Consider the following 26222-nt stretch of genomic DNA (forward strand, 5'->3'; position numbering starts at 1 on the left):
CGCTTGTTTTATTTGCCTCTGGTATCTATTTAGCCAAGTCCAACACCAAGTAGCCACCCAATCTACTTCCGCAGATCAGACCGACGGATGGCGTTAAGTTTCCATGTTGATTAGGGCCAAAAAGGCGCGCCTACAGGCCAGGCTTTCCCGCAGGGGTCCCCGGGAAAGTTCCTGCCGCCGCGCCCCGTAGCCCCGCCCCGGCGCGTAGGGGCATTTCCGGGTCCGGGCTGAGCGGGCGCACGCGCGGGAGTGGGACTCGGCGGCATGGCGGGCTCCGGAGCCGGTGTGCGTTGCTCCCTGCTACGGCTGCAGGAGACTTTGTCCGCCGCGGACCGCTGCGGTGCTGCCCTGGCCGGTCATCAGCTGATCCGCGGCCTGGGGCAGGAATGCGTCCTGAGCAGCAGCCCCGCGGTGCTGGGTGGGTACCGGCCCGAGGTGGGCCGCGGGTGGGTCCTGGCTTCCCGAGTCGTTCTGGAGCCGAGCAGCCCGGCGCTTCTCTCTGTGTTTAGATGACGGTATTTTGAAGTACAGCGATTAGATTCTTGGGGGAATTTCTGTGCGTGTGTATAAAGTGATTTGTCATACTGCTTTGTACTCCCTAGTATTAGAGGAAAGATATTTTAAAGCCAAAGTTGGTGAAAACGACCCCTAATTTGGCAATCCTTGCTATACAGAGTTGGGGGGAGGGCAAGAGAAATATTTTTTTTTTTTTTTTGAGACGGAGTCTCGCCCTGTCGCCCAGTGGCGCGATCTCGGCTGACTGCAACCTCCGCCTCCCGGGTTCAAGCTATTCTCCTGCCTCAGCCCCCCGAGTAGCTGGGATTACAGGCGCGCGCCACCACACCAGGCTAATTATTTTGTGTTTTTAGTAGAGATGGGGTTTCACCATGTTGGTCAGGCTGGTCTCGAACTCCTAACCTCATGATCCGCTCGCCTCCGCCTCCCAAAGTGCTGGGATTACAAACATAAGCCACTGGGCCCGGCCAAGAGAAAGTATTTTCTTTCACCTGAATCTCGCCTAATCCCACCAGTACCTTTTCGAAACCCTTGTATTTACCGTTCCTACCTTGAGAAAAATTGAAGAAATACAATTGAAATCATGTTCTTTTAACACTTTAGCAATGCCTGGGAGGGAACTTTTTCTTCTCTGTAGTAAAAGTGCCTCTTTTTAGCAGTTTAAATAATGGAATATTTCATTGTGTGGAAACTCCTGTATTCCTCCTTTAAAACACGAGTGTGCAGACCTCTTGATGTTGTGCCCTATTAAAAGGTGAGATTTTCCTCCGGAGGGTCTAGGAGTGAATATGTTGTAGGAATAACTTAAAACAGTTTAAACAAGATGTTGTATGTGGCACGGTGCAGTGGCTTATGCCTGTAATCCCAGCACTTTGGGAGGCTGTGGCAGGTGGATCACCTGAGGTCAGGAGTTCCAGACCAACCTGACCAGTATGGTGAAACCTTGTCTCTACTAAAAATACAAAAATTGGCATGGTGGCGAGCGCCTATAGTCTCAGCTATTCGGGAGGCTGAGAGAGGAGAATGGCTTGAACCCAGGAGCGGGAGGTTGCAGTGAGCCGAGATTGTGCCACTGCACTCCAGACTGGGCAATGAAGCAAGACTCCATCTCAAAAAAAAAAAAAGATGCTACATACACGAATTCTGTATATTCTATCTGTTGTCAAGAATATGTTAACAATGGGGAAATATCAAACAAAAAACTAACATTGTGTGGTTACTTTCTCTTAGGGTTTCAAATTTAGCATTCATTTTTGTTCGTTTAGTAACGTGTGTGTAAAGCACTTCCAAGTTTACCTTCCGTTTATGACATATCTCCTTTCACTTGAGAGATTCCAGGGGAAGTGTATTAGTTCCTTATTGCTGCTGTAACAATTATCACAAGCTTAGTAGTTTAAAACAGCACAGGTCTGTTACTCTTACAGTTCCCACTGTAAGGGGGATTCTGTGAGTCAGAATCCCACACAGGTCTCACCAAGCTAGAAACAAAGTACCAGGCAGGGCTGCTTTCTTTCTGAAGCCTCTTGGGGAGGATCCATTGCCTTATTCATTCAGGTTGTAGGATTGAGGTCCCTGACATTCCATACTTCTTGAAACTGTCCCTTTTCCTTGGATCACAGCTCCCTTCCCTTGGTCTTCAAGGCCAGCAACAGCATGTCAAGCAGAGGTTTGGAATCTCCTGCTTTCCCAACTTCCTGTCTCTCTGTCAACTCTTATTCATCTCCTTACTTTAAGGGTTTGTATGATTACATTGGGCTCTCTGGATAATCCAGTATGATCTTCCCATTTTAAGGTCAGCTGATTAGCTACCTTAATTCCATCTGCAAGCTCAATTTCCTTTTGCTATATACATTTTACATATTCACAAGATGTGACCCCAGGGATTGGGATGCAGGCATCTTTGGGGCCATTATTCTGCCTACTGCTTCCCTGTGGAACATTCTCTAGAATTTTCTGCTTTCTTTGTTTTAATATAACAACCTTGGGTTAGTGTTTTATATTTATAAGGCTGCCTTGAAAACCACTCCAACCTTGGCCAGGCGCGGTGGCTCACGCCTGTAATCCCAGCATTTTGGGAGGCCGAGGTGGGTGGATCATGAGATTGGGAGATTGAGACCATCCTCGCTAACATGGTGAAACCCTGTCTCTACTAAAAATACAAAAAAAAATTAGCCAGAGTGGGGGTCACCTTTAGTCCCAGCTACTCGGGAGGCTAAGGCGGGAGAATGGCGTGAACCCGGGAGGTGGAGCTTGCAGTGAGCCAAGGTCACGCCACTGCACTCCAGCCTGGGCGACAGAGTGAGACTTGGTCTCAGAAAAAAGTGGTAATAAAAGAAAGAAAATCATTGCAACCCCTTTAGGAGTGGTTTACATGATGCTCTTGGCACTCTCTTAACTTGCTTACTTATTTTTTTGAACAGCATTACAGACATCTTTAGTTTTTTCCAGAGATTTCGGTTTGCTTGTATTTGTCCGGAAGTCACTCAACAGTATTGAAGTAAGTTGACAATTTTCGTTTTACTTGTCTTGTATATTCCTGGAGTGACTCCTGTTACCCATATTTACAATATGTATCTCTTTCATTACAGTTTCGTGAATGTAGAGAAGAAATCCTAAAGTTTTTATGTATTTTCTTAGAAAAAATGGGCCAGAAGATCGCGCCTTACTGTGTTGAAATTAAGGTAAGGATTTAAAAAAATACCTTATTACATTATATATCAACATCTGTTTTAACTTATGGTGTAAGGAACTTGGATTTTTATTTTAAAGATAAAACATTTTCCTCTCTCATTGGGGAATTTGCTTATTTCTGCTTCATTGTGTTACAAATGAACTGGGCTCTTCATTAGTTGTTTTTTTTTTTTTTGAGATGGAGTTTTGCTCTTGTTGCCCATTCGTTATTTAGATTTAGTAAGCTAAGGCCTTTGTCAGAGAAACTACTTTGATAATTTCTTTCCTGTGGAGGTGGCAGTGGCACCTTGGGTTCCCTGGGGCCCTGACGGCTTCTTGATAACTTCACTGGAGCCAGGGCGACAAGAGCGAAACTCCATCTCAAAAAAAAATAATAATTTATGTTTTTATTTTTATTGTTTATTTGTTTTTATTTTGTGAGACAGGGTTTTGCTCTGTCATCCAGGCTGGAGTGCAGTGGTGCGATCATGGCTCACTGCAGGCTCCATCTCGTGGGCTCAGGTGATTCTCACACCTCAGCCTCCCAAGTTGATGGGACCACAGGCATTTGCTGCTATGCCCAGCTAATTTTTGTGGTTTTTTTTTTTTTTTTTTTTTTTTTTTTGTAGAGACAGAGTTTTGCCTTGTTGCCCAGGCTGGTCTTGAACTCCTGGGCTCAAGTGATCTTCCCGTCTCCACCTTCCAAATTGCTTACAGGCATGAACCACACTGTAATGCCCAAAGGGATTGCAGACACGAACCACAGAGTCTGGTGAATACTTTTTTCTTTTTTTTTTTTTTGAGACAGAGTCTTGATCTGTCACCCAGGCTGGAGTGCAGTGGCACAATCTTGGCTCACTGCCACCTCTGTCTCCCGAGTTCAAGCGATTCTCCTCCCTCAGCCTCCTGAGTAGCTGGGATTACAGGTGCGTGCCACCATGCCCGGCTAATTTTTGTATTTGTAGTAGAGACAGGGTTTCACCATGCTGGCCAGACTGGTCTCGAACTCCTGACCTCAGGTGATCGCCTACCTCGGCCTCCCAAAGTTTTGGGATTATAGGCATGAGCCACTGTGCCCAGCCTAATGTTATGTTTTCCACAGCTAAATACTGAATTTTGATATTGCTCCTCTTGGAGACGTAGTTTCAGATATTGCTGAGTCTCAGTTTTTATCTTATTGATGATTTTGGTTATTTTTTTTTGAAACCTAGAATACTTGTACCAGTGTTTATACAAAAGATAGAGCTGCTAAATGTAAAATTCCAGCCCTGGACCTTCTTATTAAGGTAATTATGTTTTTAAGTACATGCATCTTGTATTAAATGTATAACTTTTAAAAAAAAGTCAGAGTTTTGAGTTGTATTTTGGGTGATGTGTTTGGGGAAGGATAGGATCTAATCACACTGATGTATGGGTAAGATGCACATTTTCCAACCATCACCTGACAGTACCCTGGCTTTTTGTTCTCAGACTCTTCTGGGCAGTAAAAGAAGAATTCTGAGTTGTGAGCAGAATGAAGGAGGAAAATGACTAAAGAATTTATTGCTCTTTCATTTATCACCCTTACTGGCTTTGGCAAAACCTAATGCTATTAGGAATTGCTGAAAGATCACCTTGTATCTCTGAGGTTTTTCCTAAAATCTTAGCACTGGGAAAGAGTTCATGTTTTCTTTTCTTTTTTTTTTTTGAGATAGAATCTTGTTCTGTCATCCAGACTGGAGTGCAGTGGTGCGATCTCAGCTCACTGCAACTTCTGTCTCCCAGGTTCAAGCAATTCTCCTGCCTCAGCCTCCTGAGTAGCTGGGATTACAGGCATATGCTACCATGCCTGGCTAATTTTTATATTTTTAGTAGAGGTGGAATTTCACTATGTTGGTCACACTGGTTTTGAACTCCTGACCTTGTTATCTGCCTGCTTCGGCCTCCCAAAGTGCTGGGATTATAGGCGTGAGCCCCCGTGTCCAGCAGGAATCGGTTGGTATGTTGCAATTAAGTGGTTGTTGGGGTCACTGTGACCTGTTTCTGTTTTTTTTTTGTATTTGTATTTTAGAATTCCTTTGTTTCTGGTTGGTCCTTGGTTTTGTAGGCTTCTGGGAGAAAGGTTCTAGTCTTGTTGGTTTCTTGGAAACGTAACAGTTAAGCCTAGAGTATTCTTCCTCTGGTGTTCTTACACCACCCATCTCAACCTCTAATTTCCAGATAAGCTGGGTGGATGTGAATCCTGAGAGGGCAAGTGTAAATCCTTGAGACACACCGAATTCTGAACCTTTGCTGTGTACCGAGGCACTGAGATAGAGGAATCCCTTTATTTCCCTGTTTAGAGAGAATGCTAATTTGTATTATTTTTTTCTTGATTCCCACACTACATTGATGTACTAATTTGTATTCTTTTAGTTACTTCAGACTTTTAGAAGTTCTAGACTCATGGAGGAATTTAAAATTGGAGAATTATTTAGTAAATTCTATGGAGAACTTGCATTGAAAAAAAAAATACCAGATACAGGTGAGATGCATTTACATGTTATTTTCAAATAGTTTAGCAAATTAATATTAACAAATTATTAGCGTAAGACTTAGATTTTCTCTACCAAGGTCTTATATGTTTTACAGATGAATCCTTTTTGCTGAAAATAAACCAAAATGGAACCAAAAAACAACATGTGAAGACTTCCCTTCATAAAAATGTTAATTTTTATAAAATTATTCCTTTAAATGGAAAACTCATATGTCAAGTATGATTAATACATTTGCATAAAACTTAGGAAAGAATGCAGTCCTAAAAGCTTTATATTTTATATATCTTATTGTAAAATTAATTTTGAACTTCACATTATTTTATTTTCTTCATACGTTTTGGTTAGTATAACTTATTTAAATGTAGTTTGAGCCCTTTACTTGTCTAAAATTATCTTTTCAGTTTTAGAAAAAGTGTATGAGCTCCTAGGATTATTGGGTGAAGTTCATCCTAGTGAGATGATAAATAATGCAGAAAACCTGTTCCGCGCTTTTCTGGGTGAACTTAAGACCCAGGTATGATAAAATTTATGACATTCTGCTTCCATAGACGTGGTTGTATTTTTCTCTTGTAATGACATTTTCTTAAATCTTTCCTTTTAGATGACATCAGCAGTAAGAGAGCCCAAACTACCTGTTCTGGCAGGATGTCTGAAGGGGTTGTCCTCACTTCTGTGCAACTTCACTAAGTCCATGGAAGAAGGTATTGCTTGGCTTCACTTGATTTCTTTATTCAAAAACTAAGTCTAACCAGCAATGCCTGATTATTTCTTTGAACTCTTAACCAATCCTGAATTCACATACAGTAGTGAGAAATAATATAGAGGGACCTGTGGGTCCTCCCCAGGACATCTTTCCCAACTACAGCACAGCAGCATGGTGGGCGTTAACATTGATGTTGTCCGCTGAGCTTTGTTAGATCTCACCAATTTAACGTGCACACATTTGTGTAGGTGTATTTAGTTCGGTGCAGTTGTTTCACATTTTATTTATTTTTGAGACAGAATCTTGCTGTGTCACCCAGACTGGAGTGCAGTGGTCCTTTCTCGGCTCACTGCAACCTCTGCTTCCCAGGTTCAAGCAGTTCTTCACTTCAGCCTCCTGAATAGCTGGGACTATAGGCATGCACCACCACGCCTGGCTAATTTTTTTTTTTTTTTCTTTTGAGACGGAGTTTTGCTCTGTCGCCCAGGGTGGAGTGCAGTGGCTGCATCTCAGGTCACTGCAGCCTCTGCCTCCCAGGTTCAAGTGATTCTCCTGCCTCAGCCTCCTGAGTACCTGGGATTACAGGCGCTCACCACTAAATGGCTAATTTTTTTTTGTATTTCTGGTAGAGATGAGGTTTCACCATGTTGGCCAGGCTGGTTTCGAACTCCTGACCTCAAGTGATCTGCCCGCCTTGGCCTTCCAAAATGCTGGGATTACGGGCGTGAGCCACCACGCCTGGCCTAATTTTTGTATTTTTAGTAGAGATGGAGTTTCACCACATTGGCCAGGCTGTTCTCAAACTCATGGGCTCTAGTGATCCACCTGCCTCGGCTTCCCAAAGTTCTGGGATTACAGGCATGAGCCATCGCATCCAGCCCTTTTAAAATTTTTTTTTAATAATTGAGACAGGATATCACTATGTTGCCCAGGCTGCTCTTGAACTCCTGGGCTCAAGTAATCTGCCCACCTTGGTCTCCTAAAGTGCTGGAATTATAGGCGTGAGCCAACACACCCAGCGAGTTCTGTGTAATTCTGTCATGTGTATGTGCCATTGTAGTCAAGATATTGAACAGGTTGATTAGCATAAGGGTCCCATGTGCTACTGACTTCGTTAGAGCCATAGTTAACCTCTTCCCCTGTCTTGGCCCCCTAATAACCACTCATCTGTCTCCATCTGTGGTTTCGTCATTTCAAAAAGTTATACAGATGAACTCATGGTATGTAGCTTTTTCTGTGTGGCTTATTTCACTTAGCGTAGTGTCTTTCAGGTTCGTCCATATCCTGATGTGTCAGCATTGTCTTCTTTTCAAAGGCTGAATCATATTCCTGTGTGTATTCACTGCATTTTGTTGATTCATTCATCCATGTATGGACACTTGGTTTGCCTCTACTTAGTGGTTATTCTCAGTAGTAGTGCCATGATCATTGTACAGAAATCTGTTGGCAGTCCCTGCTTTCGATTCTTTTGGGTATATACTTAGAATTGTGATTGTTGGATTGTATGGTAACCTTAGTTTTAAATTTTCTGAGGAATCGTCATACTGTTTTTCACAGTGGCTGCAGCATTTTACGTTCCCACCAGCAGTGCACAAGGGTTGCAGCTTCTCCACATCCTTACTGACTTCCCATTTTCTGTTTTTTTTGGTAGTGGACATCCTAATGCCTAATGGTTGTGAAGGGATGTCTCGTGGTTTTGATTTGCATTTCCCTAATGATGAATAATGTTGGTTGCGCATCTTTTCATGTACTTACTCGCCATTTGTGTGTCTTTGGAGGAATGTCTCTTCAGATCTTTTGCCCATTTTTTAGGTTAATTGGTTTGTTTGACTTTTTGTTGAGTTGTAGATATCATTTTCTTCTTCTTTTTTTTTTTTTGGAGACAGCGTCTTGCTCTCTCACCCAGGCTGGAGTGCAGTGGCTCAAACATGGCCCATTGCAGCCTCAACTTCTTGGGCTCGAGGAATCATCCCACATTAGCCTCCCAAGTAGCTAGAACCAAAGGTGTACACCTAATATTAAAAAATTTTTTGTAGAGACAAGGTTTTGCCATGTTGCCCAGGCTGGTTTCTAGCTCCTGGGCTCAAGTAATGCTCCTGCCTTGGCTCCCCAAAGTACTAGGATTACAGGCGTGAGCCACTGTGCCTAGCTAGATACCAGTTTCTTATCAGATATATGATATATGATTTGCAAATATTTTCTCTCTCCCTTTTTCTTTTTTCTTTTTTTTTTTCTGTTGCCCAGGCTGGAGTGCAGTGATGCGAACATGACTCTCTGCATGCCTCCACCTCCAGGGCTCAAGTGATCCTCCTACCTCTGCCTCCCAAGTAGCTGGGACCACAGGCGTGTGCCACCACAGATGGCTAATTTTTGTACTTTTTGAAGAGACATGGTTTCCCCATGTTGCCCAGGCTGGTCTCCAACCAAGAGATCTGCCCACCTCGACCTCCCAAAGTGCTGGGATTACAGGTGTGAGCCACTGCACCTGGCCCTTCTCTCATTTTTTGAGTTACATTTTCACGGTGTTGATTATGTCCTTTGGTACACAAAAATCCCTTATTTTGCTGAAGTTCAGTTTTTACATTTTTTAAATTTTTTTAAGAGATGGGGTCTCCCCAGGCTGGAGTACAGTGGCTACTCACAGATACAATCATGGCTCACTGCAGTCTTGAACTCCTGGCTCAAGCAGTTCTCCCACCTCAACCTCAAGAATAGCTGAGACTATAGGCACCACCATGCCTGGCTCCTGTTATATTTTGCAGAGACAGTCTCGCTGTGTTGCCCAGGCTGATATTAAACTCCTCCCATCAAGTGATCCTCCCACCTCAGCCTCCAAAACATTGGGATTATAGGCATGACCTGCCACGCCTGGCCAATGAAATTCTTTTCTTTTTCTGAAAAGACAAATGTAACTTTTAATCCTAAAATAATCTTTTTTTTTTTTTTTCTTTTTTTTTTCTGAGTCTCGCTGTCACCCAGGCTAGGATGCAATGGTGTGATCTCAGCTCACTGCAAGCTCCACCTTCTGGGTTCACGCCATTCTCCCGCCTCAGGCTCCTGAGTAGCTGGGACTACAGGCACCTGCCACCACACCCAGCTAATTTTGTTTTTGTATTTTTAGTAGAGACGGGTTTCACCGTGTTAGCCAGGATGGTCTCCATCTCCTGACCTCATGATCCGCCCGCCTCGGCCTCCCAAAGTGCTGGGATTACAGGTGTGAGCCACTGCACCTGGCTGATCCTAAAATAATCTTCAGGGGAGACAAAAAAACTCCTTTGCTCTTTCTTACCATTTTTTTTTTTTTTTTTTGAGACAGAGTTTCGCTCTTATCACCCAGTCTGGAGTGCAATGGTGCGATCTTGGCTCACTGCAACCTCTGCCTCCTGGGTTCAAGCCTTTCTCCTTCCTCAGCCTCCCGAGTAGCTGAGATTACAGGCATGTGCCACCATGCTTAGCTGATTTTTGTATTTTTAGTAGAGATGGGGTTTCACCGTGTTGGCCAGGCTGGTCTCCAGCTCCTGACCTTAGGTGATCCACCTGCCTCAGCCTCCCAAAGTGCTAGGATTATAAGGCATGAGCCACCACCCCTGGCCTCCTTATCACTTTATCCTCAAGTAATTACCAAATGTTTATACCTACTCTGTGTTTTTCTTCCATTAGGTTGAAACTTACAAAATTGCTTATATCCAGTGATTTTTTTTAACCTATAAAAGCAGCAGTTTCATTTTAAGCTAATGTTTCTACCCATGCCTTCTTCCTTGCTTATCAAGACTGTTAGAGTAGCCCTGTGTAATTTTCCTTCCTGTGTTCTCTCTCCTCTCTCCTGTATCCTGTGGCTCCCACTTCCTCAGCTGCTTTTCAACCGTCACCCCTTTTAGGAAGCATTTATGATTCCCCTGAGGTGAGCCACTTCCTCTGGCCTCTGTACTCCCCTCTGTGACAGCACTTACGGTCATATTTTAAGTTTCTTAGGTCATATGTTTGATTCTCTCCCTTGACCCTGCTGGCAGGTGATGGTGCTTATTTGTCTTTATGTGTACTTGGCTTATAAACTGGCACTCAGTGAACATTTATAGTGGAAGGAAACTAGTAGTACTTAGTGCTCATTTTTTGTGTGTTAAGGACTATTCTAGACATGTTGCAAGGCAAGTTCCTATTATGACTCTGCATGGCAGGTAAAATGTTTCTGTTGTATAAATTAGTAAACTGCAACTCAGACAGGTTAAGTAACTTGCCCCAAGTCACATAGTGACTTGTGTGGTTAGGATAATAATGGCCACCAGGGTTTCCCATCCTCATCCCTGTTATGCTGCATGGCATAGCGGGGTTAAGGTTGCTAATCAGCTGATCTTGAACTGGAGAGATGATCCTGGATCATCCCCATGGGCCTGGTGTGATCACAGGGTCCTTATATGTGGAAGAGGGAGGCACAGAGGAGGTCAGAGGAAGGGGATGTGGAAGGTGGCAGGAGCCAAGGCATGGGGGTGCCTCTCAAGGCTGGAGAAGCAAGAAAAGGGTTGTCCCCTAGAGCCTCTCAGGAGGAGCACAAGCCCTGTTGATGCCTTGAATTTAGCTCAATATGAGAATCATTTCAGACTTCTCACTTCTAGAACTGTATGTAATAAATCTGTATTGTTTTAAACTATTAAGTTTGTGGTAAGTTGTTTATGGCAACACTAGGAAACTAACAAATGACCAGTCTGGGATTTAAGCCTTGGTCTGAGGCTAAAATTTATACTTTTTTTGTGATGCCACGATCATGTGACTTCAAGCACTAAATACTAATTCATTCATACGTATATATAAGGCACCCAGGAAGTACAGACTGTATGAATGAGTTATAAAAATTATAAGGCTGGGCAAGGTGGCTCCCGCCTGTAATCCCAGCACTTTCGGAGGCCAAGGTGGGCAGATCACAAGGTCAAGAGATCGAGACCATCCTGGCTAACATGGGGAAACCCTGTCTCTACCAAAAATACAAAAATTAGCTGGGTATGGTGACACATGCCTGTAATCTTGAACCAGGGAGGCAGAGGCTGCAGTGACCCGAGATTGCGCCACTGCCCTCCAGCCTGGTGACAGAATGAGACTCTGTTTCAAAAAAAATTTATATATATATGTGTATGTATACGTGTGTGTGTGTGTGTGTATATATATATGTAAACATACTGTTTTTGAGACAGGGTCTCACTTTGTTATCCAGGCTGTAGTTCAGTGCTGTGATATGGGCTCACTGCATCCTTAACCTCCTGGGCTCAAATGATCCTCCCACCATGGCCTTCCCCAAGTAGCTGGGGACTATAGATGCATGCTACCTTGCCCTGCTAATTTTTATTTTATTTTTTCTTTTTGAGACTGAGTCTTGCCCTGTCACGTAGGCTGGAGTGCAGTGGTGCGATCTCGGCTCACTGCAACCTCTGCCTCCCACGTTCAAGTGATTCTTGTGCCTCAGCCTCCCAAGTAGCTGGGATTACAGGTGTGCAGTGCCATGCCTGGCTAATTTTTGTGTTTTTAGTAGAGACGAGGTTTCACCATGTTGCCCAGTCTGGTCTTGAACTCCTGGGCTCAAGTGATCCACCAGCCTTGGTCTCCCAAAGGTGCTGAGATTACAGGCTTGAGGCACTGTGCCTGGCCATGGGTGCCATCTATCTAAAGAGTGATGAACTTGGTGTTAAACCAGTGATTGAAATCACCAAGTTCCTACCATCATGAGCTCAGTCTAGTGGAGGAAACAGACGAACAAATAAAGCAGCTCTGCTGATTTTGGGGTTCAGCAATGCCCAGAGGTGTGGTGTAGTGAAGAGGAATGCCAGAATTTGGAGAAGTGGAGCACACGACCCACTGGTACTTTCTGAGGATGTAACGCAGAAGTCGTCGTCAGAAGGAGGAGAGGGAGACAGCTAGGGAAGCGCTGGGAAGAGCAGTCATTCCAGGCAGCAGCTGCTCAGCACCCAGCCCCATGCTCGGCCAGCCTCTGACCCTGTGCTTAGCCTGCGTGCAGTGGTCCGCAGGTCTATAAGAGCTGGCGTGTCAAGAGTGTGGAGGTTTACAAGGTGGGCCAGGGTGAGATGGGAAGGACACAGGGTTGGTGTGTGAGGGTTTTCTGAGCTGGGATCTCATTCCAGATGGAGTGGGAACAAGGGCTTTTCAAAAAGGAGTGGATGTGGGCCAAGAGATGTTTCACAGGGATCTGCCTGACTGCTGTTGGGTGTGGGATGTGAGTTAGTGTAGGATTGAGAGACTGTTTGTGAGAGACCAAGGGCTACTGCACCTGATCAAGAGAGGGTTTAAAAAAAATAGAAGCAGGCAGGGCACGGTGGCTCACACCTGTAATCCTAGCACTTTGGGATGCTGAGGCGAGTGTATCACGAGGTCAGGAGTTCAAGATCAGCCTGGCCAAGATAGTGAAACCTCATCTCTACTAAAAATACAAAAAAATTAGCCGGGCGTGGTGGTAGGCACCTGTAATCCCATCTACTCGAGAGGTTGAGGCAGAGAATTGCTTGAACCTGGGAGGCGGAGGTTGTGGTGAGCCGAGATCGTGCCACTCCCCTCCAGCCTGAGTGACAAAGCGAAACTGTGTCTCAAAAAAAAAAAAAAAAAAGATAGAATTTGCACACACGTGTTCCTAGCAGCAAATCCATAGTAAGCCAGAGGGCCAGAACCACCCAAGTGTTCATCCAGGGATGAATGGATAAAATGTGGCACATAGACACAACGCAACATTATTCAGACTTGAAAAGGCAGGAAAGTCTGACACATGCTGCAGCATGGATGAACCTTGCAGACAGGATGCTAAGTGGAATAAGCCAGCCATGAAAGGCAAACAATGTGTGATTTCACTTACACGAGGTATGTAGAGTAGTCAGATTCACAGAGACAAAGTAAAATAGAGGTTACTGGGGCTGGGGGAGGGGAAATGGGAGTTAGTGTTTGATGGACACCCTTCTGTTACTGATGGTGAAAACATTTTGGGTATAGACCATAGTGATGGTTACACAACAGTGTGAATATATTTAGTGCCAATGAATTGTATCTGTGCACATTGTTTGAATGATAAATATGTCTGTTTTACCATATTGAAAAAAACAGAAAAAGACCATGCTTGTACATGGAGTGGGCCACTAGAGGGAGGGGCTGCAGGAGAGTGGACTGTGGAGGGCAGAGCCTGGAGTAGTCTGTCTTTGCCAAGTCGCCACACCCCAAACCCACTGTGTACTGTGGGTGTCCTTGTGTCTGCACACTTGTGTTTACTAACGTGATTACTTTCTATTTGAATGACCTTTTCCCCAACTAGTACCTATTCTTTCAGTCTCAGAACAAATGCTACCATATCTGAAAAACCTTTATGGAATACTCATAGTCGGAAGAAATCTGCTTGTCATGAATTCCAAAGTAGCTTTTTTTCGTATCTTTTTTATGCCATCGTCCTGCAACCATGCAGATGTGTCTCTGCTTTAAGGCCTCTCTGACCACATTCTCTCTCCAGCTCCTATCACATCATCATCAGGGCTCTGTCTCAATTATGTCAGTCCTTGCAATAAAAGCAAACAGTTCTTGAGTCTGTTGATTATGAGTCACTGTGAGAAGGGTAGAGAAATTAGTGATGAATAAAGCATGACTCTATAGCTACATTGAATAATCCCGTGGGAGACAGTTATGCAAATAACTGTGATGTCAGTCAGGCCAGGATTAGAGCCTCATGTTATAATTGTGTACCTGTTTTATCTTCCCTTTTAGTTAATAAGTTTGCTGAGGTCAAAAATCATAATTTATTTGTATTTGTAATTGTCATAATATCTTGGCGTGTACTGTTTTTTTCCTGTTTTTTTTTTTTTTCTTACATGTACTACGTGTTGAGTAAATGCCTGGGTGTATTGGGGAGAAATGGTATGTTTGGCCATGAGTCAGTTATTTTATTTAATCCTCCAAACTATCCTAAAAGAAAGGTATATACTGTCCCTATTGCAAATAAGAAAATTGAGGCTCTGAGAGATTAACAGAGCTTGTAAGTGATGAGTCGGTGTTTAAATCTCTCAGAGCTTGTAAGTGATGGGTTGGTGCTTAAACCATGTCTTTGTTATTACAGATTTTCTTTCTGTTTTCTCGCAGTCATAACCATGCAGCAGTAATAACTTGCAACTTTAGCTAGATGTAATGATGAAAGATGTTTCTCCTGAATTCACAAGAGACTAATGGGGTTAATATAGGTGTCAAGCTGTCTGTAAAGTGTGTCATGTGATACTGTTATTACGACTGGTAACAGAGGCTTCTTGGTATTTCCCTAGATCCCCAGACATCAAGGGAGATTTTTAATTTTGTACTAAAGGCAATTCGTCCTCAGGTAGGATTAATATTACTATTAATATTACTCTAATGCCTTTACAGTGCAGACTTTCAAATACTGATGGTGAATTTTTTTTTTTCTAAAATAGATTGATCTGAAGAGATATGCTGTGCCCTCAGGTAGGATTCTGTTTATAATGAGGTATAATATTTTAGATTACTAAATTAACATCTCAGGTAAGCTTTTGCTTAAACTTTGAATGAAAGCAAATGTAATAACATCTATGATGTTTCACACACAGTTATTTACAGGGAGGCTTTCGGTGACTTAGTAAGCTCTGGTTGAAATGGTGATACTCAGGTTACATGGTTGAAATCATTTTACTTTAGGATATCTTTCAGGGGATCCAGGCTGTTCGATTCTGCCTTTGCCTCAATGAATCCTGATTCCACTTCTGACCCTTGTATTGGGATTTGTTAGCGAAGTTATGGGCCTGTTGATTGGCAGTGTTAGAGGCTGACAGGGATCCCTGGGTTACTGTAGAGTAATGGTACTAGATCTTCCTGAGCACAGTCTTGACTTTGACATATCCCTGCAGGTTTTTTGGTTTTCTGTTCTGTCTTATGTCGTCTGATTTTAAATATAATGGCTTTTGCATTTGCAGCTGGCTTGCGCCTATTTGCCCTGCATGCATCTCAGTTTAGCACCTGCCTTCTGGACAACTACGTGTCTCTATTTGAAGTCTTGTTAAAGTGGTGTGCCCACACAAATGTAGAATTGAAAAAAGCTGCACTTTCAGCCCTGGAATCCTTTCTGAAACAGGTACCACACATTCAACTGTCATTTAACAATATTCTTTCACACACACAATTAAATTCCCATTGTATGCATACGTGTTTGAAAATAAATATAAGTTGATCTGTTAGCTTCTGTAGTATTTAAAGCAGAAAGCTGTTGATCAACCAGCCTCATGGGAGGCAGACAGACTGAAAGAGAGCTAAGGAGATGCCAGATTTGATTAGGGCCTCAGAGCCCAGATTGAGACAAGTCTAATGGAGCGAAGACATGGTGGTGAGGAGGTGGCCGAAAGGGCTGGGAGGTCAGGACTGGAGAGTGGGTGGAGGCCTGAGGATAGCTGAGCCCCATCTCTACTGGAAGAGGAGGGCCAGCTGTCTCCAGGGGACAGATAGATGCTTGCATGTCAACTTGAAAACAAGGAGCACCTCTTTGCTGTTGTGGATTTTCCACCTCGATAGGAGGTGGTTATAGAATCTGCACCTGCGTATGTGGAAGCTTGTCTGTTCGGCTGAGGAGACCTTGCTTGTCATTCTGAGCGCTGGTCTCCAGGATATCCTGGGCTTCCAGAGGTGTCCGCAGGGGCTTGACCACTAAGGAAGTGGACTTCTGGGGTTGCTCTGAGGGAAAGGACTGGAGATTCACAACAAACGTTTTCTTAGGGGCCCTGCTATATACATGGGTAAACAGTAACTGCATTCACAGGGTATCCTTGCAAACCTGTGTGAACAGTGTTGCAGTTGTGTTAGCCTGAGAGTCACAGCCAGGATGTGTGGAAGGAGAAGAGAGAGCACTGCCATCCTTTTTTTAGGTCTGGGCCTGCCTCCCAAAAAACTGAGCCGATGGGTCTCATCTTTGGCCCCTGCCTCTGTCGCCTGTCCCTCTTGCCTCCTTAGCCTCACTGCTGTACTTAGCCTTCCTGTCAGACTGTGTTCTCCCTAAGGTCACTCTTGGCTTTGAGGTTACCTCTTCTTGGTCCTCCTCATAAAACTTCTGTTCCCCTGAACTTGGCTGGCCTTAGTTGCTAAGGGAAATAAAAATCTGAGGAATTACTTTTTACTGATTCATATGAATATGTTTGCATCTCAGTGAACATTTACTGCAATAAACATCTTGACAAAGAGAGTTTCATGCTTTGTTAGCGAGGAGGAGTGTCCGGGATGTGTGCAGAGGGGTCATCCCTGGTGGCACCCCTGGGGCCTTGTTCCCTAGTGATGCCTGCCTTTCCTAGCACAGGGCTGAGTGGGGCATGGGCCTGCAGGGAAGCCCGCCAGCCCTCCCTCCACTGCGCTGGTTGTCTTTTAATGAACCACGCAGACATCTCTGTTTCACATCCTTGCCAGAGACTTCAGTTCCCCACTCCAATTCTTAACAAAAACTACATTGAATAGATTTTAGAGTTTCATTGAGGAAATATATTCTACCTGCTAATCTCTACCTCGTGAGAAAGTTGTATGAGCTTAGTCAGGGGAGAAGTTCAAGAGGACTATCCTCAGTGCTGCCCTAAGGACTGATACTTGTTGCAAGTTTGGGAGTTTACAATACACCCTCAAATTTGATACTCACAGCTATGGTTTATTACATCTAAAGGGCCCAGATAAAAATCAACCAAAGGAAGCAGCACATGGTGCAGAGACTAAGAAAGTACCAAATGTGGAGCTTCCCTGGTCCTATCCCCAAGGAATTAGGACAGCATTCCTTTCCCAGCATCCATGTATGACAGCATGTGTGGAGCATTGACTGGGTGCTCCCCCGAACCTCTGTGTTTGGAGTTTCCCGTGGGGCCCCACCTTGTAGGCATAGTGGGTTGTTGGATCTCAGCTTCCAGGGATTCTGTGTGACCCAAAGCTCCCATTCCGAGTCACATTATTACCAGGTGTGGCCAGCCCCACCCTGAGTCCCATTATTAGATCATCCCTTGTGACCTGAGGCCCTAAGCAAGGAGAGAGACCCTCCTTCCCTCCTACTTCAGAATAGGGAGTGAGGAGAGAGGAAGAGGAAAAGAGGACTTCACATAAAGGATACATAATTTTTTGGCCTTAAGATTTTCCTCTATGTTGAATGTATTTTCCTCACAGTGACATCTATATATTTTTTTTTTTTTGAGATGGAGTTTTGTTCTGTCATCCCGGCTGGAGTGCAGTGGCATGAGCTTGGGTTACTGCAACCTCTCTCTCCTGCATTTAATCAATTCTCGTGCCTCAGCCTCCCAAATAGCTGACATTATAGGCACCTGCCACTGTGCCTGGATAATTTTTGTATTTTTTTTTTTTTTTTGAGACGGAGTCTCGCTCTGTTGCCCAGGCTGGAGTGCAGTGGCCGGATCTCAGCTCACTGCAAGCTCTGCCTCCTGGGTTTTTTGCTATTCTCCTGCCTCAGCCTCCTGAGTAGCTGGGACTACAGGCGCCTGCCACCTCGCCTGGCTAGTTTTTTGTGTTTTTTAGTAGAGATGGGGTTTCACTGTGTTAGCCAGGATGGTCTCGATCTCCTGACCTCGTGATCCACCCATCTCGGCCTCCCAAAGTGCTGGGATTACAGGCTTGAGCCACCGCGCCCGACCTTGTATTTTTGTTAGTGACAGGGTTTCACCATATTGGCCAGGCTGACCTCACACCCTTCTTGGCCTCCCAAAGTGCTGGGATGACAGGTGTGAGCTACTGCGCCCGGCCGACATCTGTGTGATTAATTTTCAGTGGCAGTGTAATATGTAATGATGTTTATGAGCCATAATGTTTTGATCTGTCCTCTGTCTACTACTGTTGAATAATTATTTTTGAGTCTTTAATATTACATACAGGAAATAGTTGAATTAAAACATGCTTACTGGGAATACAATAATAGAAAATTAGCAGTGTTTAGGTGGTTACACATTATAGTATATAATATTTGGTGTTCTGTAATTAAGTAAAATGATATTGTTGTTTGTTTACTTCTTGAGAAACATTTATAATATGTTTTGTGAAGAAGTAAATTATGAAACAGTATATACAGTGTTTCATTCTTCTAAAACAAACAGGGAACAAAGTTCCTGAAGGTCACGCACTAAGACCTAGTGGCTTTGGGGGGATTGGGAAGTGTATGGATAAATTGGCAATGGAAGGTGTGTTTTTTTTTCTGTCTTTGATAATTGTCTAGATAGATTCCTTCCATTCTTATTCTGGACAGTCTTTGTGCTGAAATGGGAAATGCTTTTTGAATACCTGTATTAGTTCTTGCATTTAGGATCTTGTCTCTTAGTTTGGTAAATAATGATCTATTTGCTTCTCAGACGACATTTTCCCATTGTATCACTTGATTTAAGCTTTATAGTTTGTAGCGTATTTTTTTGAAAACTGAGATGTCTTGTCATTCTGATTGTTCTGAACTGTATTTATTGATGACGTCTGAAATCACTGGTCCCCTGACAACTCTCTTTCACTGTGTGGGTGACAGGTGAGCTCTAAAGACTGCTCTTTGCTTCCTCAGAGAATCTTACTTCAAAACCTGTTTTTTTTTTTTTCTTTTCAGACTTAGGCGTATCCTTGGTCTCTTAGTCCCTTCTCTAGGAAAAATGTATCACATAACCTTATTTAAGACACTTTTCTGAACCTGATAGAGACTAAGCAAAATGGAAGCAAAGGGTCTTTATGATTTAAAGCAATTGTGTGTAACTATAACAGTACATTAGTAGCATCTAAACAGTTCTAGTTTTTCCATATTTGTAAAGATTCCATTGCTATTAAATATTTCAAAATATTATGTATTTGCAGGTTTCTAATATGGTGGCGAAAAATGCAGAAATGCATAAAAGTAAACTGCAGTACTTTATGGAGCAGTTTTATGGAATCATCAGAAATGTGGATTCGAACAACAAGGAGTTATCTATTGCTATCCGTGGATACGGACTTTTTGCAGGAGTATGTCTCATTAACTTACTCTATTTTGTCTTGGTTTCACGTGATTGTTTAAAGGAATCTAATTTATTGCATTTTGAGTAGTGTCTAATACTTGCAACAATACAGCAGACCCTTAAATAACATGGTCGTGAACTGCACAGGTCCACTTACATGCAGATGTTTTTCTGCCATACAGATAAAAAATACAGTGTGTGCTGGATTTGAAACTTTTAGAGGGCTGAGTTTTTGTATATGAGGCTTCCACAGAGTGACTGTGGGACTTGAGTATGCATGGATTTAGGTATACTGAGGAGGCCTGGAACCAATCCCTCCCGCATATCCTGAGGGTCACTGTATTAGTGTTGTTTATTAACAGTTAAGATTCCTTCACTGTCTACTATGTACTAGAATTCTTTATATGTGTTATCTCAAGTTCTCCTAACCCTTAGGAGCTGAGTATTACTCTGTTTTGCAGATTAGCAAACCGAGATCCGGAGAAATTAGGAAACTTGTTAAGAGACTCAGAATTGACAGAACCAAAGCATAAGTCCAAGCGTGAAGAGTAGAAACACATGTTTCCCCTCTATACTATGCTGCTCCTTATTCCTAAAGTAAAATTGTAGTTGATTTCACTCAGTTTTAGAAAGAGAAGTTAAAAAAAGTTTATATGACAGAAAGAGATATATTTAAGAATATTAGCTAGGTGTGGCAGCCCACACCTGTAATCTCACCACCTTGGGAGGCTGAGGCGGGCAGATCACCTGAGGTCAGGAGTTTGAGACCAGCCTGGTCAAGGTGATAAAACCCTGTCTACTAAAAATACAAAAATTAGCCAGGCGTGGTGGCGTGCACCTGTAATCCCAATTGCTTGGGAGGCTGAGGCAGGAGAATCTCTTGAACTCAGGAGGCAGAGGTGGCAGTGAGCTATGATCGAGCCACTGCACTCCTATGTGGGCAACAGAGACGCTATCTCTCTTTAAAAAATTTTTTTAAAGAAAAATATTAAGAATAACCCAGTTATTTCTTCTTAGCGGAACTTTGTGACTTCTGCTTTGTAGAAAAAAACAACTAAATTCCTTTTTCTTCGTACAATCTCTCCCTTTTTTTTCTTCTTTCTTCTTTTTTTTTAATTTTTAAGTTGGAGTTTCGCTCGTTGCCCAGTCTGGAGTGCGATGGCATGACCTCGGCTCGCCACAACCTCCGCCTCCCAGGTTCAAGCAATTCTCCTGCCTCAGCCTCCCGAGTGCTGAGATTACAGACATGCACCACCATGCCTGGCTATTTTATTTTTGTATTTTTAGTAGAGACGGGGTTTCTCCATGTTGGTCAGGCTGGTCCTGAACTCCCGACCTCAGGTGATCCGCCCACCTTGGCCTCCCAAAGTGCTGGGATTACAGGCATGAGCCACTGCTCCTGGCCTCTCCCTTTTTCTTTTCTTTTTCTTTTTTGCCTCTCAGGCTGGAGTGTAGTGGTACAATCATGACTCACTGCAGCCCTGACTTCTAGGGCTAAGCGATCCTCCTGCTAGGGCTAAGCGATCCTCCTGCCTTAACTTCCCGAGTAGCTGGGACCACAAGCATGAGCCACCATGCCCAGCAAATTTTTTAATCTTTTGTAGAGATGATATCTCACTTTGTTACACAGGCTGGTCTTGAACTCCTGGCTTCAAGCAAACCTCCTGCCTCAGTCCCCAAAGCACTGGGCTGACAGCTGTAAGCCACCGTGCCTAGCCTTTCCCATTTTCTTAATCTTCATCTCCATTTGTCTCTGTTGCCTTCTTTAAATATGCTTAGGGCAGAAGAAACAGAATGGCAGAAGGCTCTGAGCTAAAAGATCGCATGGGATTTTCCCTTTACGCAGTGATCTACCCCCACTTGAGCTTGTCCCTGTGGCTAGAGCATGATAGACAGGAAAGGGGAAATGAGGTGCACCATCAGATCCTCTGGGAGTCTGGACTGGATTCAGAAGTCCTGGAAAAGAAGCCTTGGAAAAGTCTGAAATTGAGCAATTGCATTAGCACATTTGTGAGTTTGTAAAAATGTCTCTTGGTGTGGTGTGGAGCGTGACATGGAGCATCTTCCAGTCATGTATGGACTCCTGGCCTCTTCTGTAGATGGACAGTCTTGGGGGCAGAGACAGCCTCTCATTTGTCCTCAGTACCCACTGTCTAAACAGTGCCTAGAACATAGCTGACAACCAGTAAATGCTTCCTGTGTGAATAAGTATTTAAAATGTGATTACATATTATTACACGAAGCATCTTTATAATGAGATACCATATTTTATTTATTTATTTATTTATTTATTTATTTATTTATTTATTGAGGTGAAACCTCGCTGTTGCCCAGGCTGGAGTGCAATGGTGCGATCTCAGCTTACTGCAGCCTCCACTTCCCGGGTTCAAGCGATTCTCATGCCTCAGCCTCTTGAGTAGCTGGGATTACAGTTGTGCGCCACCACGTGTGGCTAATTTGTGTGTGTGTGTGTGTGTGTGTTTTTTTAGAGGTGAGGTTTCACCCTGGTGGCCAGGCTGGTCTTGAACTCATGACTTCAGGTGATCTGCCCGCCTCGGCCTCCCAAAGTGCTGGGATTACAGGCATGGGCCACTGTACCTGGGCATATACTGTATTTTATATCTGTATTTCTTCTTAATTAAAAAGCTTATGGCTCACGCCCGTAATCTCAGCACTTTGGGAGGCTGAGGTGGGCAGATCACCTGAGGTCAGGAGTTCGAGACCAGCCTGAGCAACACGGAGAAACCCTGCTTCTACTTAACAATACCAAAAAAAAAAAAAAAAAAAAGCCAGGCATGGTGGATCATGCCTGTAATCCCAGCTATTCGGGAGGCTGAGATGGGAGAATCACTTGAACCCGGGAGGTGGAGGTTGTGGTGAGCCGAGATCATGCCATTGCACTCCAGCCTGGACAAGAGCAAAACTTTGTCTCAAAAAAAAAAAAAAAGCCTTATTAAATTTGTGTTTATAATCACATGGCTTAACATGACACCTTAAATATCATTATTTTGATCTTGTTAAGATTGATGAAAACTTATGTTTTCCCTTTTCTAAAGCCCTGCAAAGTTATAAACGCAAAAGATGTTGACTTCATGTATGTTGAGCTCATTCAGCGTTGCAAGCAGATGTTCCTCACCCAGACAGACACTGGTGACGACCGTGTTTATCAGATGCCAAGCTTTCTCCAGTCTGTTGCAAGTGTCTTGCTGTACCTTGACACAGTAAGTGAACTAAACAGCACAGTTTTAAGTATTTAATCTTCATTTCTTCAAATAATTTGATGGAGCATACAGTACATTTAGTGTAGGCACTGTTGGGAACAATGTGACAGTTTTAGTTAGTATTTTGTGGCAATACAATTATTGTCATGAAACTTGATTTTTTTTTATCCAGAACAGGAAAAAAAATATTTGTTTCTCTTGCCATCTTTCTGAAAGATTTGGAATTGTTGCTTGGGATAGAATTGCACTTCAAGACAATTTTTACTGTGTGTGTGTGTGTGTGTGTGTGTGTTTTTTAAGGCAATCACAGTAATAAATGTTAAGCAGCGGGTTAGGTGACAAACCATGTTTTTCTTTTAATAAGTATCTAATTAAGTTGTAATTACTTTGAAAATTTGTATTATTCCTGTATTCATTGATTCCCTCCTCTAACTCATGGTTTGCTGATGATTTCCGATAGGTTCCTGAGGTGTATACTCCAGTTCTGGAGCACCTCGTGGTGATGCAGATAGACAGTTTCCCACAGTACAGTCCAAAAATGCAGTTGGTGTGTTGCAGAGCCATAGTGAAGGTGTTCCTAGCTTTGGCAGCAAAAGGGCCAGTTCTCAGGAATTGCATTAGTACTGTGGGTAAGTTTGCAATTTATTGTTTTTATGAGTAATGATGGATAATTAACACATTATTTGATATAGGTAAAGAGAATCTGTTTACCAAATTCTTTTGTATCTTTGATACAACTTTTGATGAACTAAATTTTGGTAGGCCAAAATCTCTTCCTTTTTTCATCCTATTACCTCTAAATTTTAATAGTTTTACGTTTTGGGGTTTTTTTCTGTTTTTTTGGAGACAAGAGTCTCGCTCTGTCCCCCAGGCTGGAGTGCAGTGGTAGAATCTTGATTCACTGCAATCTCTGCCTCCTGGGTTCAAGCGATTCTCTTGCCTCACCCTCCAGAGTAGCTGGGACTACAGGCGCCTGCCACCACGCCTGGCTAATTTTTGTAGTTTTAGTAGAGACAGGGTTTCACCATATTGGCTAGGCTGGTCTTGAACTCCTGACCTTTTGATCCACCTGCCTCGACCTCCCAAAGTGTTGGGATTACAGGCACGAGCCACTGTGCCTGGCCAATAATTTTAAGTTTTAAAATTAAAGCTGTTAATGAACTTAGAAAATAAATTGAGAGGTAAAGTTGGGTTCCAAAATAAAATGACTGGTTTTTTTTTTTTTTGAGTGTTTGATTCTATTTTTCAGTGTTTCCTTCATTTTTGTTTTTTTTTTTCTTTTTTCAGTGCATCAGGGTTTAATCAGAATATGTTCTAAACCAGTGGTCCTTCCAAAGGTAAATTCTGAATTTAATGTTTAGAAAATTAATCTATTATCACTGAAAGTTAGGAATGTTGCTGAGGTTTTCGAATATAATTTTGCAAAAGTGGCCGTTCTTTTCTTAGTTATTAGCAATGCCTTACATTTTGAAAAGCATAGGACATAATACCTCTGTATTTTGTTAGGCGAATACACTTCTAAGGTATGAAACATCTTTAAGCATAACTTTAGGTTTTATACATTTTCGTAAACCAGAAAATGTTTTCTCTCTTGAAACTCTAGGACAGATTGCTAAGGGAGGCGTATCTTAGTTCCCAGAAATTATAGGACATATGATGAGATGAAAGATTGAACTATGTACGAAAGCAAGATTATTATAGCACATTCAGTGGATATTGTATTGAAATACTTCTTGGTGTATCACAGTTTTAGTCACAGAAGAATCACATATTTTTCAGCTTTTTATTTATTTGTTTATTTTTTGAGACAGAGTCTCGCTCTGTCATTCAGGCTGGAGTGCAGTGGCGCAATCTTGGCTCACTGCAGCAAGCGATTCTCCTGCCTTAGCCTCCCGAGTAGCTGGGATTACAGGCATCCGCCACCTTGCCCAGCTAATTTTTGTGTTTAGAGACATTTTGCCGTGTTGGCCAGGCTGGTTTCGAAGCAGCCTTGACCTCAGGTGATCCGCCCACCTTGGCCTCCCAGAGTGCTGGGATTACAGGTATGAGCCACCGCACTTGACCTCAGCATTTTAAATTATGCTTTTATAATACAATGTCTTCCTTAATTATATGGTCTCCTATGGGTGGCAGTTTAATTTAGAAAATTCTGAAAACCAGCATGTTCTGGCAGTAGTGCTGCTTCTGAGAATCCATCATTACATATTATCATACTGTCTTTCTGACCAGGGCCCCGAGTCTGAATCTGAAGACTACCGTGCTTCAGGGGAAGTCAGAACTGGCAAATGGAAGGTGCCCACATACAAAGACTACGTGGATCTCTTCAGACATCTCCTGACCTCTGACCAGATGATGGTAATGTTTACCATTTGAAAGCCATAAATGTACTTACTTCCTCTATTAGTCTTCATAGTTTAGACATAAGACTTATATCAGAATTATGTTTTACTAACTTTCAAAAATTTAAAACTGTACTTCAAAAATAAAAAATTAAAGCTATGAATCAGGAAGTTAGAATGAGAGTAGAAATAAATGAATTGAAAGAAACACAGACATAGAATTCCTTTAACATTAATTAGTTACTGTTGCTGCGTCCTCATTTTAATTTTAAATAGCGAGATGGTACAGCTCATGCTAAGCTGTTCTTCCTAACAGGTCCAGTCTGAGGATGGATATATATGTATTTGTGTGTATTATATATGTGTATGTTTATATATGTGTGCATATTTACTTATGTATGCACAGAAGTATATGTGCATGTCCTTACATGTACACATAGTGTCTGTAGATGCATATTACACATATTTGTGTTTATACATACACATCCACAAATTAATTGGGGTAAATGCTTTGACAAGGTTGGCCTAAATCTTCTCACTTACCACTATATACAGAGTAAGTATTTGTTACATGACTGGATAAATGATATCTGACTGAAATGATGCTATTATAATAATTTAGGAAAGTATCTTGCAGCTTGAAAACTTCCAGGTAAATCTGCTACAGTTTATCATCACTGTTTCCATAATACCCAAATTAGCACGTACATCTGTATATGTGTCTTAATGCTTATAAAATACTAATACTTTTTTGCACAAGATTTTGAAGTTTATTGATTTTTTTTATTTAAAGGATTCTATTTTAGCAGATGAAGCATTTTTCTCTGTGAATTCCTCCAGTGAAAGTCTGAATCATTTACTTTATGATGAATTTGTAAAATCCGTGTTGAAGATTGTTGAGAAATTGGATCTTACACTACAAACACAGACTGTTGGGGAACAAGAGGTTAGAAATTTTTATTAGTAGTAATTTTTCATCATTTTTTATCAACTGTCTTTGCGTATAAATATTTAGGGGATAATAGCACATTTGTAGAGGAGGACTGAAGAAAATTCGGTTCTTCAGGATTATTATGTGCCATTGATGCATTTCTGTTGGATGTAACCTATTGTATAGAAAATGTTATTACTAGATGGTTCAAAAAGTAATTTATATATGTTAATTTTTTTTTTATAAAAGTTATTTACTAGGCTCATTTGTTTCCTATTCCTTAGCAATAGTAAACAGTGACAGAAATCTTAGGTAGAAATGACTTTGTGTAGGATAGGGAAACCTGGGGTTGTGC

The 26222-nt window shown here is 42.4% G+C and overlaps 1 protein-coding gene across 1 annotated transcript in view; it reads left to right on the forward strand.

Moving 5' to 3' along the window:
• Positions 1-224: 224 nt before the first annotated feature.
• The window catches only part of PRKDC (protein kinase, DNA-activated, catalytic subunit), a 178103-nt gene continuing 152105 nt past the window's right edge, over positions 225-26222 (forward strand). Inside the window, exons 1-16 of the mRNA XM_026456198.1 lie at positions 225-418; positions 2937-3013; positions 3105-3197; positions 4398-4472; positions 5581-5689; positions 6104-6216; positions 6304-6403; positions 14694-14749; positions 14841-14871; positions 15357-15514; positions 19237-19383; positions 22433-22597; positions 23058-23226; positions 23885-23934; positions 24827-24952; positions 25730-25882. Coding sequence (XP_026311983.1) covers positions 265-418; positions 2937-3013; positions 3105-3197; positions 4398-4472; positions 5581-5689; positions 6104-6216; positions 6304-6403; positions 14694-14749; positions 14841-14871; positions 15357-15514; positions 19237-19383; positions 22433-22597; positions 23058-23226; positions 23885-23934; positions 24827-24952; positions 25730-25882 — 1776 coding nt within the window. The 5' untranslated portion in view covers positions 225-264. The remainder of the gene's footprint in view (positions 419-2936; positions 3014-3104; positions 3198-4397; positions 4473-5580; positions 5690-6103; positions 6217-6303; positions 6404-14693; positions 14750-14840; positions 14872-15356; positions 15515-19236; positions 19384-22432; positions 22598-23057; positions 23227-23884; positions 23935-24826; positions 24953-25729; positions 25883-26222) is intronic.

This window comes from Piliocolobus tephrosceles, chromosome 7, assembly GCF_002776525.5.
Source record: "Piliocolobus tephrosceles isolate RC106 chromosome 7, ASM277652v3, whole genome shotgun sequence".
Classification (NCBI taxonomy): domain Eukaryota; kingdom Metazoa; phylum Chordata; class Mammalia; order Primates; family Cercopithecidae; genus Piliocolobus; species Piliocolobus tephrosceles.